Genomic DNA, 27,750 nt, shown 5'->3' with positions numbered 1-27,750 from the left:
TTTATTTCATTTATTTTTTTGTTTTCATATCACAGAGATGTCATTTGGAAAGAATTCTCTAAAAAGCAACCAAAAGAAACTGCATCAAGAATACCTGTTACCGATACAACAATCAACCGACCTGTTACTCCCAAATCACCTCAAACTTCATCTTTAACTCAATCAAATCCGAAATCCGTTCGCGAACCTAACGGTACGTCTTCATTGAATAACACACCAGGGAATATATTGGCCACAAATGAAGCAACTAGATCCATTGATTCCCGTGAGCCTTTAACTCATACGGACCCTATAAGGACTGAAAAAATAGAACTAGTTAATACTAAAGGGCCATTAAAAACACAGACAGAACAGATAACTGTTAAAGCTCCAGAAGGACCTAAATTAGAACCCCCACCAAAACCTCCTAGATCTCCGTCTCCCCATCCTTTGCGTACAGAAGCTTTTGAAGAAATAGAATATGAAGAAGAAGAAGAAGAAGAGGAAGAAGACGAAGTAAGTAGTGAAGGCGAAGATGATGAAAAAACAGTTATATACTCAAACGAACTTAACGCTTCTACAGAATTGAGGTAGAAAATTGAATTTTAATTTTCGTTAAATTCTGTTTCTTTTCAATTGTAGCCATGAGTTTTTGATTTAGTAACTCTACTTGTTATTTTTAAATATCTACAAATAGTTAATTATGAAAGACATGTCAGTTTAAAAGAAGAGTTACTTAGATTCAGAAAGATTTGAAGATTTTCAATTTTGATCAATATACGTTGTTATTGTTGTTTACAAAACTCATGCCTTAATAACATTCTTGTGATTTCTTTATTATTTGTAGTATTCCAAGCATTGTATTGTTTTTTGTTCTTTATTTTGTTTTGCTAATAAAGGAATTGAATGATAGATTTATTTAATTATGGAAGATTATCAAATTATATGAGAATTATATATATTCAAAACAAATTAATGTTCTTTCTGAACTTTAAGCTAGTGAAACTCTATACAGAGAGATGCTTTGAGATCAGCTGAAATTTCCTTAATATAATAATAATAACTTATTTGAATATGGCACCCGTCGATCACTATTTTCAATTGTGACTTTTGTATAATATGTTTTGTATAATATATAATAATAGAGGGCATCCCTATTCACGGATATGACATTGATTTTGTTGGCAACACTCTCATTTCGATGGTTATTTTTATATTCTGTGTAATGTTGTATGTACAGCCAGATATCAAATTTTTATTATTTACTAGTTACAATAAAAATCAAATTTGAAAATGTCACGTATTGATACTTGTATAATAACTTGTATACACATGTTTAGAGAATAAGTCGTCAGGAAAAAGCCTACACAAGCTTCACCTCAGAAAGTGATCAAACCGCCTTTAGGATATTATCAAAAAGACAGAAGACAACATTCTAGGCATCTGCTTGATTGAAATAATAATAAATCCAATTATTTGATAATGACAGTGACGTCATATTTATAAATTGAGACATCTTGTATACATTATTATTGTACATAAAAAATTGCGATTGGAAATCCTTATTTACAAATTTTAGCATTTTTCCAAATCAATTCGTATTTGGATTTGAATTTCTTTCACATTTCTTGTTTATTAAAAGCTTTATACTTCAAGTGTTGTCAACGAAACAGAGCAGTTCTTATTTTATTATAACAGGGTAATACATTTCAGAAATCTGACAAATTTTTTAATGTGAGTTTGAAATCATATTATACATCAAGAAATACTCTATCTACAAAATAATTTTCTAAAATGAACAATATGAAATTGTATGAAGCAAAATGTTTACGTTTCTATTATGCATAGAAATAAAGAGTGTCAGGTCGGACAGTAATTTTTCATATCACGTAAAACATTCGACGTTAGGTAGAAGAATTTTGTATTGAGCAAATACGCTGAATATCGAGTTTTTCATAAACTTTATTCCATACGCCAATACGCCAACGCCATACGCCAAATTGGAAATTCCACTATGTGTATGAAGCGCAGTCTATAAAAAAAGAATTTTAAAGTAAAAAGGTGAGCTAATATTTTGATAGGTTTAAATCCAACGTATTGCTTGAATCAATAGATTACTACAACTTTCCAATCAACATTACTTGCTGTTCAAGTGTTCTATGAGACACCAGAGCTAATAGTATTTCTAAATTTCATCTACTCTATAGATAATCTGACACATAAATAATGCATAACTATTAACAATAAAATTACAATTTAGTAGTGTTATTATTTGGATTAACATACGGTTACTGAGTCAACCATGTACAATAATGAAGTAGTTGGAAAATACTATATCGCTTGATCTTAGTTGACACCAGAGTCATTCATTTTTTATGATCCAAATCCAACTTGCGGTAAGTAGTGGCTTTACCAAGCTTAGTTTATTCATGTTAAATCCATAAAAATTATTTTTTTACTATACCTGCACCATATTAATCTGGATGATGTCACTAAAACGGAAATAGTTTTAGTAATTGTGAAAATAAAAATATTTTATAAAACGTTGCAAAATGGGCTTTATTAGCGCTTCACTCTTGTCGCTAAAATGTCTACAATATCATTTTGGCACACCATTTAGTGAACGTCTACGAAGTAGCTAAAACTCTAAAGATATCCACAAAATATGAAGAAGTTATTTTCAAAATTGGTACCGCTTGTGTTAAAAATAAAAAAAAACAATGTTGTTGTTTAAATCTGTTTCGGCAAAATAAAAAAAAATGGAACCCACAAACCTATAAAAAGGGAAATTAATCTCCAAATTACATGAATATGTATCTTCCTATTCTTTGAGGAGATAATCAAGGCGATGGTTACATATGTGAAAATGAAATTCTCTAAAAAATATAACTACATCACTTTAAATATTAAAGGTGAACACAGAGCGTAGCAAATGTCCTATGTCTTGTTTATTCAAAGACCCAGGAGCTCAATAATATCTGAGCTTCTGAATGAATTGAATGAATGCAATTGATTTATAATTATTTGTTTCAATGTATAAGAAAGGAAATAGCCGTCAGGTTACACTATCACTAATGGCACTCCCAATGATGTTTCAAACATTCTTCACATTGCTAAAATTCTCTTCAGCGTAAATAGTTGCCGTAGCTGACGAGGTTCATCATCTAATTTCATTACAATTTGCCATAATGGAAGTGAACGTAAATCCCGTATATTTCGCAGATTGTTCCAATTTAAGATAATGTGTATTAATTGCAATTATATTAATACTAAGACGTAAGAAAACTTAGTTTGTACTTTTTGAGGGCTCAATGATAAATACTGCTTCACTAAACCCACATAACTTAATCCTTCACTGTTGCCAACAGTACACGTCGACCCTTTACTCTCTTGGAAGGTCGGACAATAAAAAGTGATATGCTTCTATTATTCTTTGATGTCATACAAGCGTAAATTACACATTTTCCGTTTTCTTCAATTCATTGAATATATATGCCTTCTTGGATATGTTATTCTTGCCAATTACCTGCACAAATTCATATACTTTCACAAATAATTTTATACCGACCCCTTCGTTAACCCTCAAAATGCTTTGCAATTTCGAATGGATAGCCTTGTACGGCTTCGATATTTTCTGAAGATAAGCAAGTACAACCCTTACGAGTTATCCTTTGCTCTTCCGTCCATTTGACAAATACCTGCAGGTTACCAGTATAATTGTGGATGAGTACAATCTTGCAGTAGCATCAATTTATTGCCCACCTACACACGCCATAAAACACGTGACCTTCACAATCAGATGAGAAAACTGTTCCTCCGTTACAACAAATGAACATGAAATTCCACAAAGGGAGAAAGTCAAACACCTTGGTATACTTGGTATACATTTGGATAGGAGACTTTATTGGAGGAAACAGCTCGGGATTAGACAACTATAATGGATAATTGACGAAAAATCACAACTATCCATCGAGAATAAGTTATTGGTATACAAGACAGTTCTTAAATCTATTTGGACACATGGAATCCAGCGGTGAGGTTCACCTTCACGAATTCAGCGTTAACGAATTGTATATAATACATCTGACAGTAACTTTGACATCATACAAGTTTTACCGTCTAACACTAATTCTAATGATACTATCTTACCTATTCATGCACCTTTCCGAGGATATATTGAAAAATTCTTAACCTACCATAAAACCAAACAAAATTTCAATATCAAAAAGCTTTATTACTCAACATATTCTCCTGTTAATTGGATACATTTATTACAGCGAACTTGCAACGTCTCCAGACCTTTCAAAAAAAAATGTTTCTTCTTGCTCTGTAAACCAGATCTCCACAGCTTTTATTACCTCCTCGTTGGAAGAAAATGTAAACTTTTTTTCAGTTGGGGAAAGAGATGATAGTCGGACAAAGCCGAATCTGGTGAATAAGGGGGGTGTTCTAGTAATTCAAACCCTAAATCATGAATTTTTTGCATCGTGAGATTTGTGTGCAGGGGCGTTGTCCTGCAAAAACAAAACACCTTTGGATAGCTTTCCGCGTCATTTCTCTTTAATTCTTTCCCATAGAGTGGTCAGTAGTGTCGAATAGTAATCTCCAGTTATTGTTCTACCCTTATCCAAAGAATCAATCATGATTACTCCATGGCAATCCCAAAATTTTATCAAAGATAAAACATCAACCAATAAATTGCCTAACATAGCTTATGAAATTACTTGTTTAAGTTGTGATGAAAAATACATTGCTACATTGCTATATCTAAGAGATGGCTCAAGAATCGGTAAACCTCTTACAAAAGGGACAGCAAATTATACTCTGACAGATGCTTTTGCTTGCTTTACACATTTTATAGATAGGTCATTGTATAAATTATAAACCTGTTTTGACAACTGAAAAATAAACGCCTGTTTTTGGAAACAACATATATTGCTCAAAATGATCTTCAGATTTTGGAAAAACTAACGTATATAGACTTTTTAGTTTTTATATATATACCAAGGCGGACTAGTTATAACAAAACCATTATATTGGAGCTTGTAGTAAATTTGGAAATTGGGAATTCTTTATTAAACTAAAAATCCAAGCTTTCGGGAAGTGCTCTTCCCATCATCAATATATATATATATATATATATATATATATATATATATATATATATATATATATATATATATATATATATACTCCACGCAACGAATCGCCCCTTGTTTTGGTTAATTCCAAGGCCTCAATCTGCCTACTCCTAGGAATTTCACCAAAGAAATGAAAAGCTGAAACAAAAAAATATAAATTGATTGAAACAGAAAATAAAAATTATATGCTTACCATCAAGAACACTGTTGACACTAACACACTCACTGCCGTTCTTGATCTAACTGAGGAGCTAGTCGCCTGGACCTTGTAATTACAGAAGACCTATTGGCGGGTTTAGAGGTTTTGGCACGCGTGGGAAGTGCCTTATTCTCCCATCTAATAAGACTCGTCAAAGACAAAATATCCAATGAACTCTATGGAGTGTATGAAATCCCCTGCTCAAATTGCTCCCGTTCCTTTATTGGCCAGAAGCAAGAAAAATAAATTTTCTTGAGAAATCTAAACGTTTTAAGCAAACTTAATATAAATATTCCATCCTTTTTCCGTTTTGTAGCATTATAAAAAACTTCAATACACATTCGACATCGAACAATAAAGCTAAATTAATTTGCTTGATGTCACATTATATAAAATAACAATAACATAAGAACAGAATGGTATACGAAACCAGATTGGTCCTCAAGTTATTTAAACTTCAATGCATCTCATCCTTTGTTGCAAAAAAGATCAGTGATCCAACTATCATTCTCTGAATTTAGATGCTTAGCTATTCAAAAAGCGAAAACTGCATTGAAAGAAATAATTATCCGGAAAAAATGATGAACAACATATTCAAGAAAAGGATAACAGACACTACAATCAATCAAAAAACAGATCAGAAACGAAACATCAAAACACAACAAGTATCTACACTAAACTTAAAGACGGCGGCTTATATAAACAATTACATGCATTTCTTTCTATATAATGACGTGTTAAACAATTTAATTTTATAATGCTATCAGACTCTTTATCTATACTGCGCATGCTTGAGAATGCACAGAACTTACCTCAGAGGATAGAGAAATCGTTGCCATTCTGTCTTCCTTAGTCGGAACAGCCTTCCACTTATAGAAACTGTCCATATAGAGTATTATATATATATATATATATATATATATATATATATATATATATATATATCAGACTGTAGCGAATGGTTTCTATTGTTTCCTACTATGCATGTATCACACTTTTGTCTCTTGGTATTTGTTGTTGAGCCAATTATTAGGTGATATTTGAGGCATGCTCAGTAATTGAAATTATATACATCCACTTACACCTATTATTTCGAATTTCAAAGAATCGAATTATGGTTTGCTGTTCCTCAAAGAAGAAAACAGCTACTTTCCTGACCATTACCACAAAGAATATTTAATTACATCTCCTCCGATGAATTCCCGAAATTTGTAACCCTAATAGCGAAATAGGGATAGAGAAAACAACAGTAGTTGTTTTCTCCTTTGAGGAGAGGCAAACAATAATTTAGAATAGTTGAAATTCGAAATAATAGATGTAAATATAGATTATTTTTTTAATTAGTGAGCACATATACAGGGTGTTCCAAGACTTGATGCAAAAAATTCGGTAGTTAGTAGATGACGTGAAAATAATGCTGTGACATGACAAAATTTTAAATTTGCGAAATAACTAAAATATGGCTTCACTAGAATATGAAAATTAAAATTGCAATCGATATTTAGATACAATGAAAAACAGAGAACCGTTTATTCCGCTAAATTGATAGATGACTCTGTCATTCTGCTTAGTTCGACAAGTAGTCATTTCTTCTTCTTGAGTTATTATGGTATTGTTGAAGAAGAAATTTTTGAATTAGATATCAGAAATTTAATATATTCAATCAGTTGATTTTACTGGAAGCTTCTGTGATTATTAGAAAGATGTTTTTATGATCAATAAATATTGATTATCTTATCTTATATTACAGATATAATTCAATTAAAAAGTACCAGCAATTTCTCTGAAATACTTTTTGTAGACAATTCTCTGATTATATAATTTTGTGAAAAAGTTAGTGAGAATATGCATAGAATTAAAAATCGATATTTACTGATAATTTTCATTCATGGTATCAGCGTTTATTTATACTGTTATGGAAATCTCCAAATTATAACTAAGAAGTGAGTTTATTTTTCACGATATTCAGTGTACCTTGGAATCAGTACCGATTGTCTATCAATTATCAATTCTTATATAAGTACCTGATAAATAACTGATAATGTTATCAATTGTTTTAGTGTACTTCGCAATATATTCTAAAATTTATGAGTTATTTAGATATCAATATTCAAGGTATTTTATAGACTTGAATAATGAATTGCGTAATACGCTTTTATTTATCTGGCTAATTGATTTATGTTGAATTATCATGGGTTTCAAGACTATATCAAAATAAAGCCATTGTTATAGTTATAGATATAGGAGGGATTTTTCAATAATAATAATCTTACTCGACTTACACTTAGTATTAGGATATTCACAACAAGTTAGTATAAAGAGTACCTGGTTGGCTCAAGGGGGTGATTCTGTCTCAATTTTAGTGGAACTTGGTACATTATAGTATAGCTACCTAAGCTTTTGATATGTTCTCTCTGGGCTGACCTCTTCAGTGAGAGTATGTGGAAATAAAGAAAAGAGAAAGTGCAGAATAGAGAAATGCTCTGAAGATTAACATGTGGAACAATGTCGATAGAAGCATTCCTTCTGCTAGTTGGGCTCTCACCTTTCTGTCAGGATTAATTATTATACACAAACTAACTAGGGATGTACCTACGGTTATTGGTGGTTAGATGTCTCTCACTACGTATCTTCTATTTATATGATATTCATTATAAGATGCTTGTAATTAATTTAGGAAGCGGCTAACATTTATTAATTAGCAATTTAAATCCTATCACCATGTCAAAATCAAGACTGTTACATTATAATGAATAGATTAAATCCACGGTGGTGAAGAATTGTTCTTTGTTAGTTAAGTGGATAGCAACTTCTTCTCTTTTTCGTTCATTAGCTGTCTGATGTATCGCGTCTTGATGGAAAGAACATGCAATAAGGTTAAAAGGATTATCGCTTCGTTTTAAGGTGTAATGATGTAGTTAAAGTATCGGAAATAAATTCAAACAATGTAATACAAAATGAGTTTTTCTACTCCCTCGAGAATGGGAAAATAGAGTTACTATAACCATTGTAATTCAGATATATTTATGAATATTTATCAGCTACATATTGAGAAACATTACTTACTAAAGATTTTCTCATGAATATAACATGGCGATTTAGCTTAGTTTTCAACAATTCGTTGTTTATTCTATCTGTATTGGATTATTACTTAAATCATAGGTAGGATACAGTGACTACAAGAATGGATTCACGCTACTTTCGTTTTGAACATCATATGAAGTGATTACTGGTAGCTAGATAGGATATTGTTGTGACGCGGTAATATATCTGTGTATGCCAAACTATTGAAAACCCGAAAAGTTTCCAAAAACAACCTAGAAAATTTTTATTATCTTTTAAAACCTCTCGAATTCAAGCAAGTGCTTTGAACATTATGGCGATTCATCGCATTATATAGATTCATTAACAAATTTCTTGGCATTGTCCGATTTCATTTCATGAACTGCTCATTGTTTTAATCTGTATTATGACTATTACACAAAATTTTTTTTTTAACTCAAAAATATCATTTGAATGATTTTAGTATGGGAAAATTATTGAGATTTATATTATGTCGATAATTGTGAATCGATGCTGACATTATTTTCATGCAATTCTATAACTGGATCAGAGAGGGTACAGTACATATTTCGTCTTCAAATCGAGATTTTAATTTTTAAACGCGGTTTGAATACGTATAATAATCCTATTGGACTAATATAATCAACGTCAGAATGGTGGGAATACTCAAAAGCTCTCTTCCACACAGCGCGCGGAAAATTTCAGTCGGTTCATACTTTCGTGAAGTGTATATCTAGCCGAAGGTCTTGACCTAAGCTCAATAAGGTAGACAAAATTTTTTGTACAAGTTTTCGCCCATGCTTTAAATTTGGTGTCAAGCATAAATGCTGTTAAAATCAATAACTATAGGTTTTAGTATAAAGCAAATTTTGCAACATTTTCGAGCCTCCGAAATAGCGCAAGTATCTTATTTTCAGAAGTTTAGTTTTAAACTATACTTAATAGTTTGTAGCTTGAACATTCAGTGTAAATTTACCAGTTTTATTTTGCAAAGGGAAAGTTTTGGCTATGTATTTCACCTGCTCTAAGTTTGATTGTCCTTTTAATGAAAAATTTTCGGAATTTAAATAGACATCTCAGTTATGTAACTTATAAATGACAGTAGTAAATTCTCCCTATTTAAATTATGAAATTGTTATATAATGAATAAAGGAAGCTGATTCATATTCCAACTTACTAAATGGTTAAAGTAGACAACTCATAAATTGTCTAATTGAGTTCCGAGAAAAAGACACTTGGAGAGATTTTCAAACTGGTGGATACAGAAATTGGATATTACTACTTTAAGAGATGCATCATTTTTTTGAATAAAAAAATGCTCATCTACGTTTGACAAGTTTTGATAATGATTATCTTTACAAATTTTCAATAAAAAATATTTTGCGCTTATTACATAATGTGAATGTAAATCTTATGTCACGTCGAATATAAAGTTTTCTAGGTATTATATTCTATTATGACTACCATCAATTTTATTTTGAACAGATTTAACTTTAGACAAACTGTTTACGAATATTTTTGAAATTAGCTTCTCAAAAATAGATATAGTTGTGTTCATAAAATGTTGCAACAATTGTTGTGTTTATACTGATCTAAATTAAGAAAACTCTCCTCTTATATATTTCTATGTTTTTTAAGTATATTATAATGGGCATATTCTGAAATATCTTCATAGCAAGAGCAACAAAATATTCTTTGTTCTTATTCATTTTTTTCCTCTAATCCCTGGCGTGAAGTTTCTCGGAACATATTAATAGGAAGGTTGTTATTCATATTTCTGATCCAACAACAAAAAAATAAGTATTTATGATCGAAACTTTCAATTTTCAATTTTTTCAAAATAGTTTCAATAAAATGTGGAAAATTATACCTAGTTCATGATGAAAAATAATCCGCTTCTTCTTTGAGGGTGTCCGAATTTCTCTAATGATTTATGACAAATAAATGTTTGTGTAGGAGTTTACCGAATTACATGGCTCTAACGTCACTGTTGTCACGTGACTTGTAACTCTAAAGAAATTGGCAAATATTTACTTCTTCTGCGAATATATTTTGTTGGATTTGGCTTGTATTGAGAAACAGTTTTGTTTTGGATATATATGCATAGATTCGTCAACTGTGCAAATGTTATACCCCATACTTCTTTTGAGTAATGGTGACGTGAAGGATCCAAGGGAAACATTTCTTTCCAGCCAATGTCTCACTTTCACGGTATGTCACCTGACGATCTTTAATCGGTTCATGCATAGCGTCGGTGTTTTCAGACATAGCTATGGTCTCCTTCATGGATTTCGTCTTGGAATGAACATCGGACGTGTGAATTTATTATACCAATTTGTTTGTAACGCCGTAGGATCGGGTTAATTTCAATATAATTATCGAGGTCATTGATGCACTTTGTCTAAAGTTATAAAAAAAGTTGCTGGGGTATATTTCATTTTTACTGCAAACAACATGAATCGCTCTCAAATGACCAAATGCGGGAGTTACGGTTACGGTAAGAAATAAAAAGTTTGCTCCGAAAATGTAAGTGCTAATGAGAAAGAATCAGTGCAGCCAAAACTGAAAATGTAAATAACAACCCTCGTATTACTTCTATATACACCAGTCATACATCTTGTATTTAATAATTGTAACAAAATATAGAATATATTTCATCCATTTTTTGTTCTTATCCTACTAGAATAACAACCATACGGAAAACAAAAAATTATGAAATATCAAGATAAAGGATTCTGGCACAGTAATACACTTGATAAAAGAATTTGAATATAGCTGTCGTCTTTATTATTGGATCAGTCAAACTGAGTGTGATTGAAAAAAATATTAAGTCTATTACTACTAAGGAATTTATGATATAATTCCTATAAGGTTCTAGATCATTGAAATAATCATAGGTTTATATTGAATTTTATTATATCCATCAATATAGTGCCTTCCAAAGATAGGGTTCGAGGTAATATTTTTTTCGGATATCTAAAATCTATGAATAGGTGGAGAGCTCAATCTGAAATATGAAAATAGGGTGGAAGGGAAGCATTAAAAAAATTAATTTATATATTTTTTCATCGTTGCTCGTGACGCAGTGCGTCGTCTTTGTGAAAATGACCTTTTTTCGTTACTTTTAAGACGGTATAATTGGGTCATGTACCGATCACTATCGATTATCTTGGTTTTATAATCGGAACTGCTGGAAATAATACCGTAGGTATCCATAAATACGGACGTTATAACCTTGCGAGAGCTATGCTGTGCTTTTTGCCGCTTAGGACCGGGTTAACCGACTGCTGGCCACTGGACTGAATGCATACTGATGTAAAATATTGAATATAAATTTGGTTGATTGTGACGTATAGATGCAAAAAACCTTTATATTTACACCAACCTTTCCTTTATAAAACTAATTATTCACCAAAACAGCAATTACGTACTTATGGCCAAATTGAGATTTTATCAGCCAATGTAGTTAACAAGTCTAAATCAATACTAAAATAAGAATGTTGCGTAAGGGTACTGAATACTGCAACAGTAAAATCTTTACGAAAACTAGTCATGTGAAGTATAAATTGAGTTATCCTGATTCATTCTATTCTGAACTTCCAGCTTGTTATTGATTTAGCATTTCACGGTCATGGAAACTGTTACAAGTTGACCTGACATAGCAGTGATGTAACAAATTTACCTGGGTACATCATTTCTAAACGTACGTGTTTTTTCAATTCGTATTGATTCATTGTTATTTCAGCAAAACGGATAATATACAACATATTTATTCAACTCAAAATTATTTTATATCATAAAGTGAAATTATTTATCAATTACATTGTACTCCTATTTCGAATTGTATTCCCTCATAAGAGCCGTTTTCGACACCGCAGAGCTGGAGTATCACATGGATAATAATAATATTTCTGCACAGCGGATTATTCGGCCAATTTTCAAAAATTTTGAAAATTCAACATAAAAAATTTATATTGAATTTTACAGAAAATTTGATCTAATCTGTTATCTACTATTTAGGATAAAATTGAATAAAACGTTAAATAAACATAAAGTAATTAGGAATAAATTCATCAGTTCATAATAAACGATTTGTATTACGAATCCCGACTTCATCATTGATTTTGTTGATTGGATGACTCTCATGTCAACTATTCTTATAGGATATATAAAATTTTACATAAGTGCTAAATATCAAATATTTATTCCTTATAAATTACAAGATAAATCAAACTAGAAAATGTCACGTAAATATCGATATGTGGACTACATTATCGTTTTATGAAAAAACAGAAATCTATTTAAACAGATGTCAAACAGAAAAATGGTTGATATGGTTTTAAATAAATTAACAAAAGTTTCGTAGTTGAGAAATATCTATGATTATCAAAGTTACTTCTTTTGAAAAAATTATGCAATAGATTTAAATAACTGAAATGTATAAGATTGCAAAGCTTGGATAGAGTAAGAATACACACGTTAAATTACGCATCCTTATAAATCGTCTAATAATTACTGGAAAATAATGCCAGTTGAAGTAGTTTTGTAAGAAATTTATGGATAGAGTATATTCATTAATATTCTAGCAGAAATCATTCGGTTTTTTGATCAATCTACAATTATATTATTTTATGAAGTGAATAAAAAAAAATTGTCCATATTGGACGAATGAGAATCAGAATGGTTTCAGAAAAAATAATTGGACAGGATTGAAAGAAATCAAGTTAAAAGACCAGCATTATTTGACGAAACTTTCAATGGAGTACAATGTTTGGAATTCTTCCAAGAAGAATTAGTGATGATCAAGTAATTTCTTCAATTTTTATTTTTTACATCATCTTTCTTTGCAAGTATCCGACTCTCCTCTCCTTTTATTATATCGATGTGTTGAATACATTCAGTTTTTTCAAGTACGTGATATCATTGAATTTTTATTCAATTGCTTGATTAGGGAATTTTTGACTTGGCACCTATATCTATAATTTGGAAAATCTTAGAGATTTAAAATCTTCTCACAAGGGTCAGAATTAAAATTTATTCAATTTCATTTTTCAATTTATAAATCAAGTTTTCAATTTATCTTAACAATAATAATGAAACAATATTTAAAAGATCGAGAAACTTGGAATATATGAAAAATAAATATATTTTCAAATATCTCTGCTTATTTTGAAATTAATAGAATCATGTAAAAGTTTTGTTGCTAGGTTTGTAACTTGATCTTTTATTATTACGAATGTAATCTACTAAGATACATCTTATCACTTAATTGAACCTTTATCGCTTTAAATCGACAAATTGAATTGGAGATGAGTATCTGATAATATTGAATTATGGGTGTGATATTATATCATTTTCAATATTTAACTACTTCATACAAGTTGTAGGTGTGCATATTTGAAGCTCTCCAGGCTGTCACAAATTTAGGTAAATTTATTTTTATTATCTCATAATTTTATTTAATGAATCATTATCAAACCAAACTCTATGTTAATTTGGATCCATTCCTTTTTGTCGTTTATCTATTTACTCCAATTTTCTTCCTACATACCTCTACTTTTTAGAATTCTATCAATACTCTTCCTATTTGTCTTTCCATTGATTTTTTCAACAGCCCTTCTACAGTACCTATCATCAATTTTTTTTTCTATTTCTTTACTGGACTATTTAATCTCTCTCACTCTCATCATCGTTACGTAGTCTGTCTCTCCTGGTGGCACCTAAAATAATTTGAGGATATTAATTGTCTTCAGTTTTTCTTTTGTTCATGTTTTTTTGTATCCGGATGTCCCTTCCTCTGATTATATCGGTACGCAGATTGTGTGAATTGTGATAGTATATAAATTCGTAGTTTGTTCATTTGTGTTGTTACTTTTGAACTATTTTCATTCTCATTTAACTTGAGTTTTAAATTTTTGCTCTGCATATAAAGTTCCAGATTCAATTCTTAGCCATTTTCTATGTTCATTGAATATTTTCTTTTAGTTTACGTTTTTCTCTCTACATATTCAGATTCTTCGGGACCTCAATTTTCGCTTCCTACATGCAATTTGATAACTCTTTCTTCCATGATACTTGTGCAGACTACTATTTTTGCAACCTATCCAACACATTTCTGAATCTTCATTATACAATTTTGTTTAAAACATTACCCTAGTTAATGATGACCAAAAACACAACCTTAAAGTAATTTTATGCTTTTGCACTTTATTAATATAAAAAATGTACAGATATTTGAAAAGTCCAAGTAAACCAACAGAGACAAACTATAAAGTATGAGATATAAATATAAATAACTGTAAATGCTTTGATAATTAAAAAGACTATTTAATAAATCTTTAGTAAGCTACAAATGATACAAAACGTATTTAAACTTATTTTATCACTTTCTTATAGCTCTTTAGACCTACTGCGCTGAATTATATCCTCTATAGATAGATATTAGGAATAGAGAATAGTCTACTGGGGCTTCAAATTCAACTATAATTCTAATTTAGAAGAAAATTAATAAAACAATTTTTTCCTTCTCTTGTTTCTTCATCCTCTTTTTGCTCAGTATACGGCATCAGAAACTCTTCATAAATATAAATTTATAATATCCAACGTTTCTTATTTCACATACATGTAAAATGTAGACACCCACATTTTTTTGTTATTGCAAGGAATTCAGATTTGAATTTTCACTTAGTCGTACAGGATCGTGTAACTCATAAACTGAAATTCAAAATTTATATTTTAAAATTCCATTTCCATACTACGAATCAACCAATTATTGATTGTTTGCTGAGAGGCAGAGGAATCGAAAATAATTATTAGAAAAATATGTTCAGAAAATTATTTTGACTCAAATTCTATTTTCATGATAAAATTCACATTTTAATTTAACCATACCCATGAGTAAATATAATTTTTTCTCAAAAAATTTCACATACCTATAAAAAATTACCATGCACTCAATAGCAACAGTATATTTTTTATTATTTTGACTTTATTTTAATGTTAGCTAGAATGTCGTTATATACCTGTATACTTGAGGTAAAGCAGGTATATTAAGTCGAAATGCTAAATATTTAGGAGAGCAATTTAAAGATTTTCTACAGCTCAATAACAATGCAACGTAGAATATCGATTCCTAAATTTGTGTCAAGAAGATAATTTTTGTAGAACGAGAATTTTTTTGTGAAGAAAACTGAACTTAAAAGTTTTTTTTTAGAAAAAAAGTCATTAAGCCAAGTTCATCAGCATTGAAATTAAACTTAACAATTGAAATTAACAAGTCCTGAAGCTTATTTTTTTAGTTAAATAATTTTTTTGTCGGTTTTATTCGAAAGTGATTATTTTCTATTATTATTTTATACACTAATATATAAACTAATATGCATGAAACGAACTGTCAAAAAATTGGAAAAATATTGCCAACACAAAACTATTCATTAAACATAAAAAATCAATCAAAAACAAAAAAGCATTTTAAAATACAATAAATTTAGGTATTATGCAAGATAACATCGTTAATCGCCTTCTTCGATGTAATCGCCATGAGGAGGTAGGTAGAAATCAGCGAGGTGTGATTGTATCTTGGGTTTAAGGTTTGAAAAATAGTTTGAGTATTTCGTTTGTTCTAAAGATAATTCACTGAACTGTCTTCTCTGACTTGAAATTGAACTATTATTGATATAAGTAATCTTCAAATTCATTGAATTTCTTTTTCACAACAAAAGGTGCAGTATGACTCTCTCCCAATTTTTTATAGTTCTTGGCCCTCTCTACTTCCATATTGACTACTTTAAACCTATTTCTGACACTGCCGCTAATCCTAAGGTGTGAATATGAGTGACTGAGGAATTTATCTTCATTTTCGTTCAATTACCGATTGATCGGCTTCAAAGTGTATGCATCTCTTTGCCAGAAACTTGATTAATCACTTCCAGATTTGGTTTTAATTCGAATATCCAAATATTACACATTATAATTTGAGTTGCAGTTTTGAGAAGAGCAGTATTATCTGACCAAGTTATAAGTTGCTCAATTTTGTCAGTAACAGGAGTTCAAGTGTAGATATATCTACATACATACTTAATAATGTTACTCACTAGTCTCTTCACGGACTTACATAATTCAATAATAAGCAAACCATTTCTGGCCAAAATAAATTAAAGTGTGATTTTTGTTTAATGACTTTACATAAGAAATTTGAAATGAACAAAGTTTGCCACTGGCTTAACTTTGTAATAAGTAATTGCATCCACAACTATTTTCGTAGTTTTGTACTACTAAGAGCATGGCCTTTAATGGGGGATTATTCCAATATTTTCTTTTAAATTCATTTATATTCTAATTATAATATATCACTAACTTATATTCAATATATAAAAATATTGATTCGCAAGACGCACTAAATATTTCATTAAAAAGAGAAACATGAAATAATTTGTACATAGAAATAATAAAACAAAGTTTGTCATGAAAGTAGGTGTGGGACTAGAAAAATCTGAACAAATTTTTCGATATCTCTAACGCGGAGTCATATTTGCCCAGTTGTATTGGGCAGTGTATAAATTTTTATTTTCAATCGATTAACTTTAAAAATGGGTAACATAACCAATGATATAATGGTTTATCGTGAATTTGTTTCTCAACAGACATGTCTGCGATCTTGTTTTTAATCTCGGTAACGTAAACTAGAATTAATTCTGTCAAAGATGGTAAAAAACACATAATATCTCTATAACAAAATTTGTTGCTTTTTTTATAGAAAAGTTTTCTAGTGGATTTAAATGGCAGCTTTCTTTGCTTAAATTTGTTTGTCTTTTAGTAGAATCAATTATTTTAGTAGTTGTATACAAAATTATATTCACTGTCTAACAATCGTGCTTTCATTTCGGCTCCTTAAACAATAGTTGATTTTATCTAATATGCCACGTTTAAAAATCAGTTTTCTCTGCCAAAGTTTTTCCCTTTTTGCAAAAAAAAACCGTTTCAATGTACAATAGTATAGATTGTTCTATTAATTTTCAAATTTTAATAACATTATCCTCATTTTGATAATGTGAATGATTATTGAATTAAATGTGGAATAGGATGAATTTCATAGTGCCCGAATAAGGTTTTTCTCATGAACATTCAAGTTTATTCTCAATTGAAACCTCTCTTATTTTCTCAAATCAGGAATTAAAGAGAAAATTGAATACTATTATTCATGAGTCGTTTTGATAAATGTATACATGTATGTAAGTTGGCTTAAGCTACCCATAACTTATTTTAATGTACAATTCAAATAATGTATTGAAATTTCTAAAATCGAGATTCTTCAAATATATTCTCGCGGAAAGGCCGGCAGATGTGCTAGTGAGCCATCAGAGGACGGAAAATTTGATTTGTCAGTTAGAGACACGTTCAAAATGAGTCGAATATCGATTATGGCGTGAAAACTGCGCCCCTGTACCAGAGAATTGAGCACTCGAGTAGCGGCGCGGTAGCAAGATAGTCAATAGGTGGAGTGTCATTAGACCAGGAAGTCGGGAATAGAGTATAGGTTTGTGAAGACGCCACGAGGGATAATAGAAGACAAGAAAGGCTATACAGTAGGTCTAAAGAACAAGCGGCAGGGCGTCACCTAAAACACTCATGCCGAAAAGTCCCTCCAATCACTCAAACGTACTGTTAAAGTGTTTTTTCATTTAGCTAGATACTAGATTCAAAGATGGGTGGTTGTGCATCCAAGGAAAGTAAAAAAGAAAAACAGGACGATACCGGGTTTGTACAAAATACATATCCTGTTGATGTCAATATGCATGGGTTAATAGCACGATAATGGGTGAGCCTGGAATGTGTCGACCGCTTTTTGTAAATGTAAATGTCTACTATCAGCTCAAAAGTACGCAATATTTTATTATTTTCACTCTATAATTGGCTCGATACACTTATCATATTTGCCGGAATTTTTGCACATGTGAAATACTAGTCAGTTATAAACAAGTCCAAGGGGTTTTTAACGCTCTGTCTAGTATACTTTATAGCGAAAAGGTGTTTCACTTTCAAATACAATCACACAATCATACATACACCTTTATAATATTATATTTCTATACAAATAGCTTTGCTTATTACATGTGCATGTTTATTTCACTTATTTAAGCGGAACTGTCACTTTTTGTTTTTGTTTGAGATTTTCATACTGTTACTTTGTTATTGTTCCTTTTCAATAACTCAATTTTAAAGAAAATATCGTTTTTCTTTTTAATGTGGATATATTTTCCTGCTGAAATCCAATTAATAAAAGAAACAACTAATCCTTGGATAGTTGTCGACTGAAAAAAATATACAAACCCAATACTTTCCAAATTTATAGAAAATTATAATGCTTTGACATATTTTTGTTCAAATATTTTCCGAAAATCTAATTCTATCTTGATAACTAGGAATCGTTATATTTTCTTCGAATTATGGCTCAACTTGTTGTACACAAAGTTATTTATTAGAAATACTTATCATCAACGTTATTAATGATAGGTGAAAAACTCCATTACGATATAGTAGTTCTGGTATTGAATATATAAAATTATGTGTAGATCCTAGAACATACAAAAAATATAATTTATATGGTGTGCTTACGAAAATGAAGCCAACGCCAACCTTTAGTATTTTTGAATTTAAAAATATTCATTATAGGGATGATTGTTGACTGCTCTTCAAAAAATGAGTTTGAAAATAGAAGACAAATTTTCGATTCTTATTACAAAAATATTGTTGATGTCATACTATATGGAATCAAAAGTATCATTAAAACACAATGATATAGAAAACCAACTAGATCCTCAAGATAATTCATATTTTTCAAAAAGATCAGTGCTCATTAGTGTGGCTGATGAGGCTGTCAAACAATTTGATACTGAATTTAGATAACAGCTCTATTGAAAAATACAAAACTGCATTAAGAGGAAATAATTATCTCGAAAAAATAATGAGTTACATATTCAAGAAAAGGAAAAACAGATACTATAATCAATTAAAAAACAAAAGATAAAGTAAAAATCAATATAAATTTAAAATCTTAACCAACAAAAAAAGAAAGAATGTTATATTTTTGTAATTATTATAACACTGTTTACATAGACAGATATTCTATTAACTGACTTTCATGTTAACAATAAATAATTTGAATGGATAATTGTTTTTTACGTATAACAAAATTTGAAATATGCCATTTGAGAATAGAAAATCTTTGTATAGAAGAAAAAATTGTATCGGGTACGATTTTCATATGGTAGATGGTATATCAAATATCAATAATATCAATAATAATATTCTAAGTAATTTAAATATGTAGATACATACAGCACATTTTTGAATAATATTGGTTCTCTTTTTTCTGTACCTATTAAATGAAGTAGCATCAACTAACAATGAAATCACAAAACTATTAAACTATAAAAATTCTTAAAACAATAGAATAAAGTTTGTTCCTTTGATTCCAAATGTGTTTTCAATATTCAATGTGTCAGATGTGTTTATATTTTTATTATATTTTTCCAGTGAATTAGATCTAAAATTACGATACTTTATTCATTTTATGACCAATAGAAAACAGATATATTATTCAGAAAATTGATTATGAAGATGTACAAGATTTTTCTTAACAACTATCAAATTATTTAAATGAATATATTTTAGTATAAGTCATAAATAGCATAATACATAATACAACAAAATATTCATCACCCAAAATTACTAAATAAATGAAGTAATACTATATATCAAGTTGCTTGTAATAATTGTATATACAGACATCTCAGTATTTAGAAAATGGAATAATAAGTCATTAATATGATAAAAAAGTAAAAATGCCTTAATAACCATGAAATATAAAAAAACAAGCATTTAATCATAAAAATTGAAAAATTCTTGAAATTGAGGGAAACACAAGAGAAAAAATTTCAGAAATGAATGAATTTTTCATAAAATGGGGAAATTTCTTCTTTTTATATAAACATCTTACAGTGCAGTGGCAAAAGTTTCTTATTTATGATATTCGGGTTACTCGTATCAGGTGTATTTGCCACTACCATCCAATTTATTATGTTTCTCGCTCATTTTGCTTGGGTGTAAACAAGAAAACGACAGTTTAGACATCCATGGTAATCCAAGTTGATCATTTGTTATAGAAAGATAATAAATTCTAAACATAGAAGACGGGTGTTTCAAAATAAATATTGTCACTCTGGAAACAGTAGGTTCGAATTTAATTACTAAAATTGATATCGGAATTATTACATTCACAAATGATCTCATGTTAATTTTTCATCAACTCATATATGTATATGTATTTTGTAAAATCACTCAATTAAATGTATATAATTTCAGAAATGTGGCCTCGCATTACCTCGAACTATAAAGATGTTATATAGTGTTCGTATAAATTTATGATGGGTGGTTACTACAACTATATTATAAAATTAACTCAATCCACACTTTTCTGTAATATGACCCCTTTTTATCTTTAATTTAAATAAAGATAGAAACTTATACCTAGTAAATATAGTGGAATTCGCATTTTTTTCTCCGAGTTTCCCAAATTCCCTAATAATTGAAAACATTTACCATCAAGTGTTGGGAGACTTTGTGAAGATATTTCAGTTATTCTCAAAATTGATGGATGAATTATTGAGTTTCAAAGCAGTTGCATTATGATTTCATTTTAATTTAAACAAGATCATAAGGTAACATATTAGAGAATGTAGAGATTTCGGATTTAGCCTCTTAGAAAACTAATCAATTTATACTATTATTATTGAATTATTTAAATCAAAATATGAAAAAAGTACAAAATTTATACCAAACTAAACCAAATTGATACGAAACAACGTTGAAAATTATCTCTGGAGCTGTTGGAAATAGAAGCCGGTCCCATACTGTTTCGTATACATCGAGCCACTTCGGAACTTCTTATATTGTTCCTTTTTTGTTGTTATAGCTTTAGTTGTTCATTGAATGCAAATAAATTAAAATTTTAGAATATGGAGGAGTCGCCACAGTTGAAATAATGGCGAAGGAGTTTTCTTATTACTGGTTATTAATTTTCTGTTTCTGTCTCTCCATTTATCCATTTGTTACTGATGATACTGCGTTAAAATCTCTACGTCCTATTATTGTCTTATTTAATGTAGTACAATGTTGTTGATTTAAAGTGCCTAGGTGTTATTAATGCCTCTGTTTTCTAGTCAGCTGTCATTATAGTTCTCAGATACTTACTGCTGTTTCTGGATTTCCTACTATAAATACGAGTATATAATCATAGTTCATTTGTATATTCTCAATATTGACTATTTTTCTTCCAATTTATATTCTATTAAGTTCCTCCTAAAATGTAGTGTATAGCTTATAGCTCGTTTGTGCTAGGATTCATAATGTTTTTTGATAAATTGGTGTCATCAAGTTATTATAAAAACTTCAAACAAATGAAAATTTTCTAAAAAATGTGATGTGATCTGATAGAAAAACCTGTATTTATAATGTCTCATAATCACCCTCGTTCGAACTTCGTAATTTATCTACTTGAAGAGTTGTACCCACCTTATTTATCACTTTTAGAAATACTATATATACTATACTATATATGCAATGTAATATATACATTTTTTTGATAATTTGTTTGCAATTTTTAGCGCGCGCGGTACACTTCTATTTTATTTTCTTGCTTTGCACGAAATGAAATAATAATGTCAACTATATCTATTCATTATAAAAACATCGATGTCCTCAGAAACATCCAACGACCCAACTAGCATGACAATTGAATATTTTTTAATACGCTAAATAAATCACCACGGCTGTAAAATCATTTTTGAACAAATTGATGTATTACTATATGTAGCTTTAGAATGTGAACATCCCTGAACTGATTTGCTTCTTGCATCAAAGTCGTTTAAGGGCACAGTACTTAGATAGAATAATTACGAGTTAATTAATTAGGAGATGTGTAAGTTTCTGAAATTGGACTGTTTCTGATAATTCTTTTTCGGATGGTACTTAGGTCATCTAAAATTTAATATATAAATTCCTCGTATTAAAATGGAATGGCTATCAAATTCTATTGGGCCAGTATTTATCATGTCATGAGTGTCTCAGATCAAGACGTCGATCTACTGGTTGAATTTTTCTATTCACTTGACTATCGTTTGAGAATTGCTCAAGTGCATTGTATAGTAGATATTTGGGTGTTAAGAATTTAACTTTGCAAGGACAGTTGGAATTGTAGTACAATTCATATTTCAATACAAATTTAGTTTGCGGAACGATTACCTTCGACTGTCTCTACTCTGGTTAGGTATAGGACACAAACTGTATGGGTCTTAATTGAGAAACTTTTATCAAACTTTAAAAAATTGGAATATTGTTTATTTTTAGTTTTATGATCATTTAACCTTCACCGACGTTTCTGTATAATTCTTCCAAAAGTTTGAACAATTCTTTAGGCCTTATTTTGCTGATGTATGGGATTCCCTTGTTTGCAAATAATACTCAAATTTATACAGAGTATCCCGTATTAGAACCGACATAAAGCAGAAACGTATAGAGGAGCCTAATATCTAAGGACTGGGGTCGTTATAAAAATCAGCTCAGCAGAACCGAACTTACAATCATTTCTTCATAATAAGGTTTCCACTCTCCCCCGCCTTTATTTGAAAAGATAGGCTAAATTTTATGGAATGAAAAATGCGCAGAATTTGTTGAAGAATTCGATTATCGTATCTAAAGGGCCAAAATTTTGCTTTCTCAAATTTATATTCTCAAATACGCACTCTAGTAGCTGATCTAAAATTCTGAAAATTATTTCCATGTGTTTCTGGAGGCCACTTTTGTTTTAATTTTCTTTTTCCTGAAGCTGTAATATAATTTGTTCCTGAGATATGGACCACGGCCGGTCTTACTTGCCCATCCGGTACTTTAATTATTTCTAACAACATCCCAAGGTCAACAATTTAACATGACCTAAATGAAGTGGAACTCATAATGTTCCATCAAATAATCATCTTGTTAACATTTAATATTTAGTTCATAGTAACAAATGATTAATTATCACAAATTGAAACAATAAGCGATTTAAACAATAAATGAAGATCAGAAAAATGAATTTATTAATTCCTATTCGTATTAGCCTATTAGTCAGGAACGGCTTTCGTAACATTACTTATCGTTTTTTTTATATAATCTATATTGTTTTCGAGCAATAAGCTTCGAAGAAAATTAAATAAAACAGCAATAGATGTCTAACTTCGAATTAGATGTGTGATATCTTATGACAAGGTACTCAGACACTGATACAGGACAGCAGAAGGCTGAACAATGATCCTCCTGTAATCCTCATCGTTCAGAAGCTCTAATCTGAACTGAAGACAATAGTCGGAGCTGCTACTTCGTTTGTTTAAGAATTCAAACACTACCTTTGTTTTCGAAATGGAACAAAATTAGCTGATATGGAAAGTTTATTGGTGGTACTTCGGATCTATGAAGTACCACCAATAAAGAGATGAAATCGAAGAGCGAATTGGTTGCAAAAACATTTTAAATCGATTACGGCACCTTTTTGCTAGTCAATATTTTATATAGTTCAAACTAAAATATTTTTATAGTCAAATAGTTTGGCCTAATATCCTCATTTATAAATCAATAACAAAAACGACAAAGTATTACGCAAAAAGCTCTTGAAAAGTATAACAAACATCATTTATATCAAAAGTGTCATTTTTTTGGCCAATCACTTTGATTTAGTTCCTTAAGGTTAGGTTATTTTTATAACAATTCTCCAAGTTGTGGCCAAATTTTATTAGATATTGAAATATTTAAATAAGCATGTTTCCAATCTGTTACACGGTAATTCAATAGGTTTCAAAAACAACTTTTTGATTTCTACAATTAAATAATTTTTTGTTTATAAAAATAACCATAATCAGAGAAAAAAATATATGCATAGAAAAAGTAATTAGTATCAATGAAAATTAGTATCATATCCGAGATAATAATTGGAATTTGATCGAAGAAAAAATGTTAAATTTTGTACAGTGGTAAAAGATGAATGGTCATATTGTTATTATAGCCTACTCTAGACTCTAAACTCATGATGTTGCCAATAAATCTATACTTTCTCCTTCTAGATGTAACAGTTCTTATTCTCACTGAATATATTTCCAAAAAAAATGTGTATATTTGTTGCGAATAATAATAATATTAATACAGTATTGTTCTTAAGATGTGTAAGATTTGTTATTGCAATACGCTTTGGTCTCAGGGTTTCAGGGTTAAATGTTCTGAAAAGTAGCTCAGTAAATATGATTATATACATAAATTATATATTCTCAAACACACTTATAATCATCTTGGAAAATGAATTTCAATTCATAACTGTATTCACTGATCTACGAAAAGAATTCTCAAGTAAATACAAAAAAATCTTAAGCCCCCATTGAAGCTATTTTCATTTCTATAAATTATGATGACACGATGACGGTTCAAAGATTTTTAAAACTCCAATTTTACTATGAATTAGATTCATTTTTAGACATATTCTATGTGGATCAATCACTAGTTTAATTTAAACTGTAATTAACAATTCTACTAAATTATATTCCAATAAGTGAAAAATAGGCTAAATAAGTATTTTCAAAATTGTATTTACTGAATTCTGTTATATGAACAAATTAATATAAAAGTATGGATTTTTTTACAGAAAAGCCATTATGGTTGACGCCGCAGTTTTGGAAAAACTTGAAAGTGGATTCGCTAAGCTCAAGGAATCTAACTCAAAATCCCTCTTGAAAAAACATCTAACCCAAGACATTTTTGACAATCTCAAGACTAAAAAGACTCCCTCATTCGGTTCCACACTTCTTGATGTCATTCAATCCGGTATGTTGTATATTATTATTCTATATAAAAATGTTTCTGAGAACAAGAACTTACAAATGTTAATTTGTAGGCCTGGAAAACCATGATTCTGGAGTAGGTATTTACGCCCCCGATGCTGAAGCTTACACCGTTTTTGCTGACCTCTTTGACCCCATCATCGAAGACTACCATGGTGGATTCAAAAAGACCGACAAGCATCCTCCCAAGAACTGGGGTGATGTAAGCGTTTTTGGTGATCTCGATCCTACTGGCGAATATGTAGTATCCACCCGTGTCAGATGCGGACGCTCCATGGAAGGATACCCATTCAACCCATGTTTAACTGAAGAACAATACAAAGAAATGGAACAAAAAGTTTCCAGTACTCTTTCTGGACTTGAAGGTAACTTTTGATAGTTTTTCAGAGTGCCTATTACTTGAGTTACTTTAATTTCTCAGGTGAGTTGAAAGGTACCTTCTACCCATTGACTGGCATGAGTAAAGAAGTTCAACAAAAACTCATCGATGATCACTTCTTGTTCAAAGAAGGTGATCGTTTCTTGCAAGCTGCTAACGCTTGCAGATTTTGGCCTTCTGGACGTGGTATCTACCACAATGATGCCAAAACATTCTTAGTTTGGTGCAACGAAGAAGATCACCTTCGTATTATCTCAATGCAAATGGGAGGAGACTTGGGAACTGTCTATAGACGTCTCGTAACTGCGGTAAATGATATTGAAAAGAGAATTCCTTTCTCTCACAATGACAGGCTTGGTTTCCTCACTTTCTGCCCAACTAACTTGGGAACAACTGTTCGCGCTTCTGTCCATATTAAGGTACATATTCTTCTTTCTTCTTATTCTTCCTTCAATTAAGTTTTGAACCGTTATAGGTACCAAAATTGGCCGCTAACAAAGCCAAGCTTGAAGAACTTGCTTCAAAATACAACCTCCAAGTTCGTGGTACCCGTGGTGAACACACAGAAGCTGAGGGAGGTGTCTACGATATCTCAAACAAGAGACGTATGGGTCTTACAGAATTTGATGCCGTCAAAGAAATGTACGACGGTATCCAAGAAATCATTAAAATTGAGAAAGAATTGTAGACTTCCTAACGATTCGTGATTTCAAAATAATTGTAAGCAATGATGATGATATATATATATATATATATATATATATATATATATATATATATATATATATATATATATCGTTGTCCAGTTGTATTTTCTAAAGTATCTCGTTTGCCAAAGGTGTCATCAGAGATTGCTTTTAAAATGCTCTATTAAGTTTTTGAAATATTAAGATATTGATATATCTAAAACAGCTTCATTCTAGTCGTCGATACTTTTTTAAATAGATTATTTGGTAATAAAAATGTCAAACAGTGAATTTTCTTTTTATTTTTCATAATTTATTTTTGTTTTGACTCTGAAAATATAAGTATTATTTTAAAAATTGAATATGTTTCATATTATACCTTCTTCATCTTGTAGAGAGAAATCATTTTCGATATGATCCCAAATTTCTTATTAATAATACTTGATAAAGTTATTATATACACTAGATAGAAAATTTGATTAGAATTGATAAAAAGTTAATAACCACTATTTAAAAAGTCCCTATAATATATGTTAAAAATTCAATCAAAAAGACAATCAATCAACACAATTACAGTTGCTTTTGGAAGATTTTTTCAGAATAATCTGAAATTGTGGGACCACATCGATCTGAAGTATTCACAGAGGAAATAGAACTACCTGAAGACAATCCTAATGTCTCATTGACTAATCTTTCTTTTTGAATTTAAATTTTAGCTGTTTCTATTTTTGCAAACCTGATCGTTTGTTAATTTTCATTTGCCCTTCCGAGGTTTTCCAGTGTAACTATTTTAACAAACTCAAATTTTAAATAAACAGAAAATATAAAACATTTTGGTTTGAATTTATCAGAAAGGTGAGCACAAATATTTATAATGAAGTATACTGAAATAACGTGTTCCTTTACATCAATGCTATTCATTGACAATTTAAAAGTTTATCTACCTTCTAAATTAGTCCTTCAACCTTACGATAAAAAGAAAACTTGAAAAAATATAGAAAATATTGTCGAAAAACAATTTTTATAGCGCGAACTATCAATGAAACCTCATGTAAGTAAACATTTCTGATCTACTTGTGACATGTCACGCAGTGTTATAGTGACTTTCGGGAGGATAACATAAAGTTAAATGGGAATAAGCAATCCTGTGTGTATGGGAGTAGCTATCAGAGCGGCTTTGTACCATTGTTTTGGATACATCAGATCGTTATAATGATTAGAAAAAGATTTATTAATGGTTCATATATCTAAAACTGAACAACCAACAACAACCAATAAGGTCACAAGTTTTATCAGCAGATCTGATGATTTTAGAGATAGAGATGCAGAAATAACTGCATAATCAACAGAAATATATAGAAGACTATATGGATCATCTTCT

The 27,750-nt window shown here is 30.1% G+C and overlaps 1 protein-coding gene across 3 annotated transcripts in view; it reads left to right on the top strand.

Moving 5' to 3' along the window:
• LOC130450674 (arginine kinase 1) overlaps positions 1-27,192 on the top strand; it is a 44,006-nt gene extending 16,814 nt beyond the window's left edge. Inside the window, exons 1-6 of one of the 3 annotated variants that reach the window (XM_056789196.1) lie at positions 13,737-13,809; positions 18,071-18,138; positions 25,109-25,287; positions 25,358-25,669; positions 25,726-26,102; positions 26,159-27,192. In XM_056789196.1, coding sequence (XP_056645174.1) covers positions 18,086-18,138; positions 25,109-25,287; positions 25,358-25,669; positions 25,726-26,102; positions 26,159-26,371 — 1,134 coding nt within the window. In that variant the 5' untranslated portion in view covers positions 13,737-13,809; positions 18,071-18,085 and the 3' untranslated portion in view covers positions 26,372-27,192. Of the gene's footprint in view, positions 1-13,736; positions 13,810-18,066; positions 18,139-25,108; positions 25,288-25,357; positions 25,670-25,725; positions 26,103-26,158 lie in introns of those variants that run through there. The other 2 variants (XM_056789195.1, XM_056789198.1) reach the window with 2 other exon arrangements.
• The last annotated feature ends 558 nt before the right edge of the window (positions 27,193-27,750 follow it).

The sequence above is a fragment of the Diorhabda sublineata genome, chromosome X, assembly GCF_026230105.1.
Source record: "Diorhabda sublineata isolate icDioSubl1.1 chromosome X, icDioSubl1.1, whole genome shotgun sequence".
Taxonomy (NCBI): domain Eukaryota; kingdom Metazoa; phylum Arthropoda; class Insecta; order Coleoptera; family Chrysomelidae; genus Diorhabda; species Diorhabda sublineata.
Note: the sequence above shows the minus strand (reverse complement) of the source record. Positions and strands in the feature narration are given on the sequence as shown.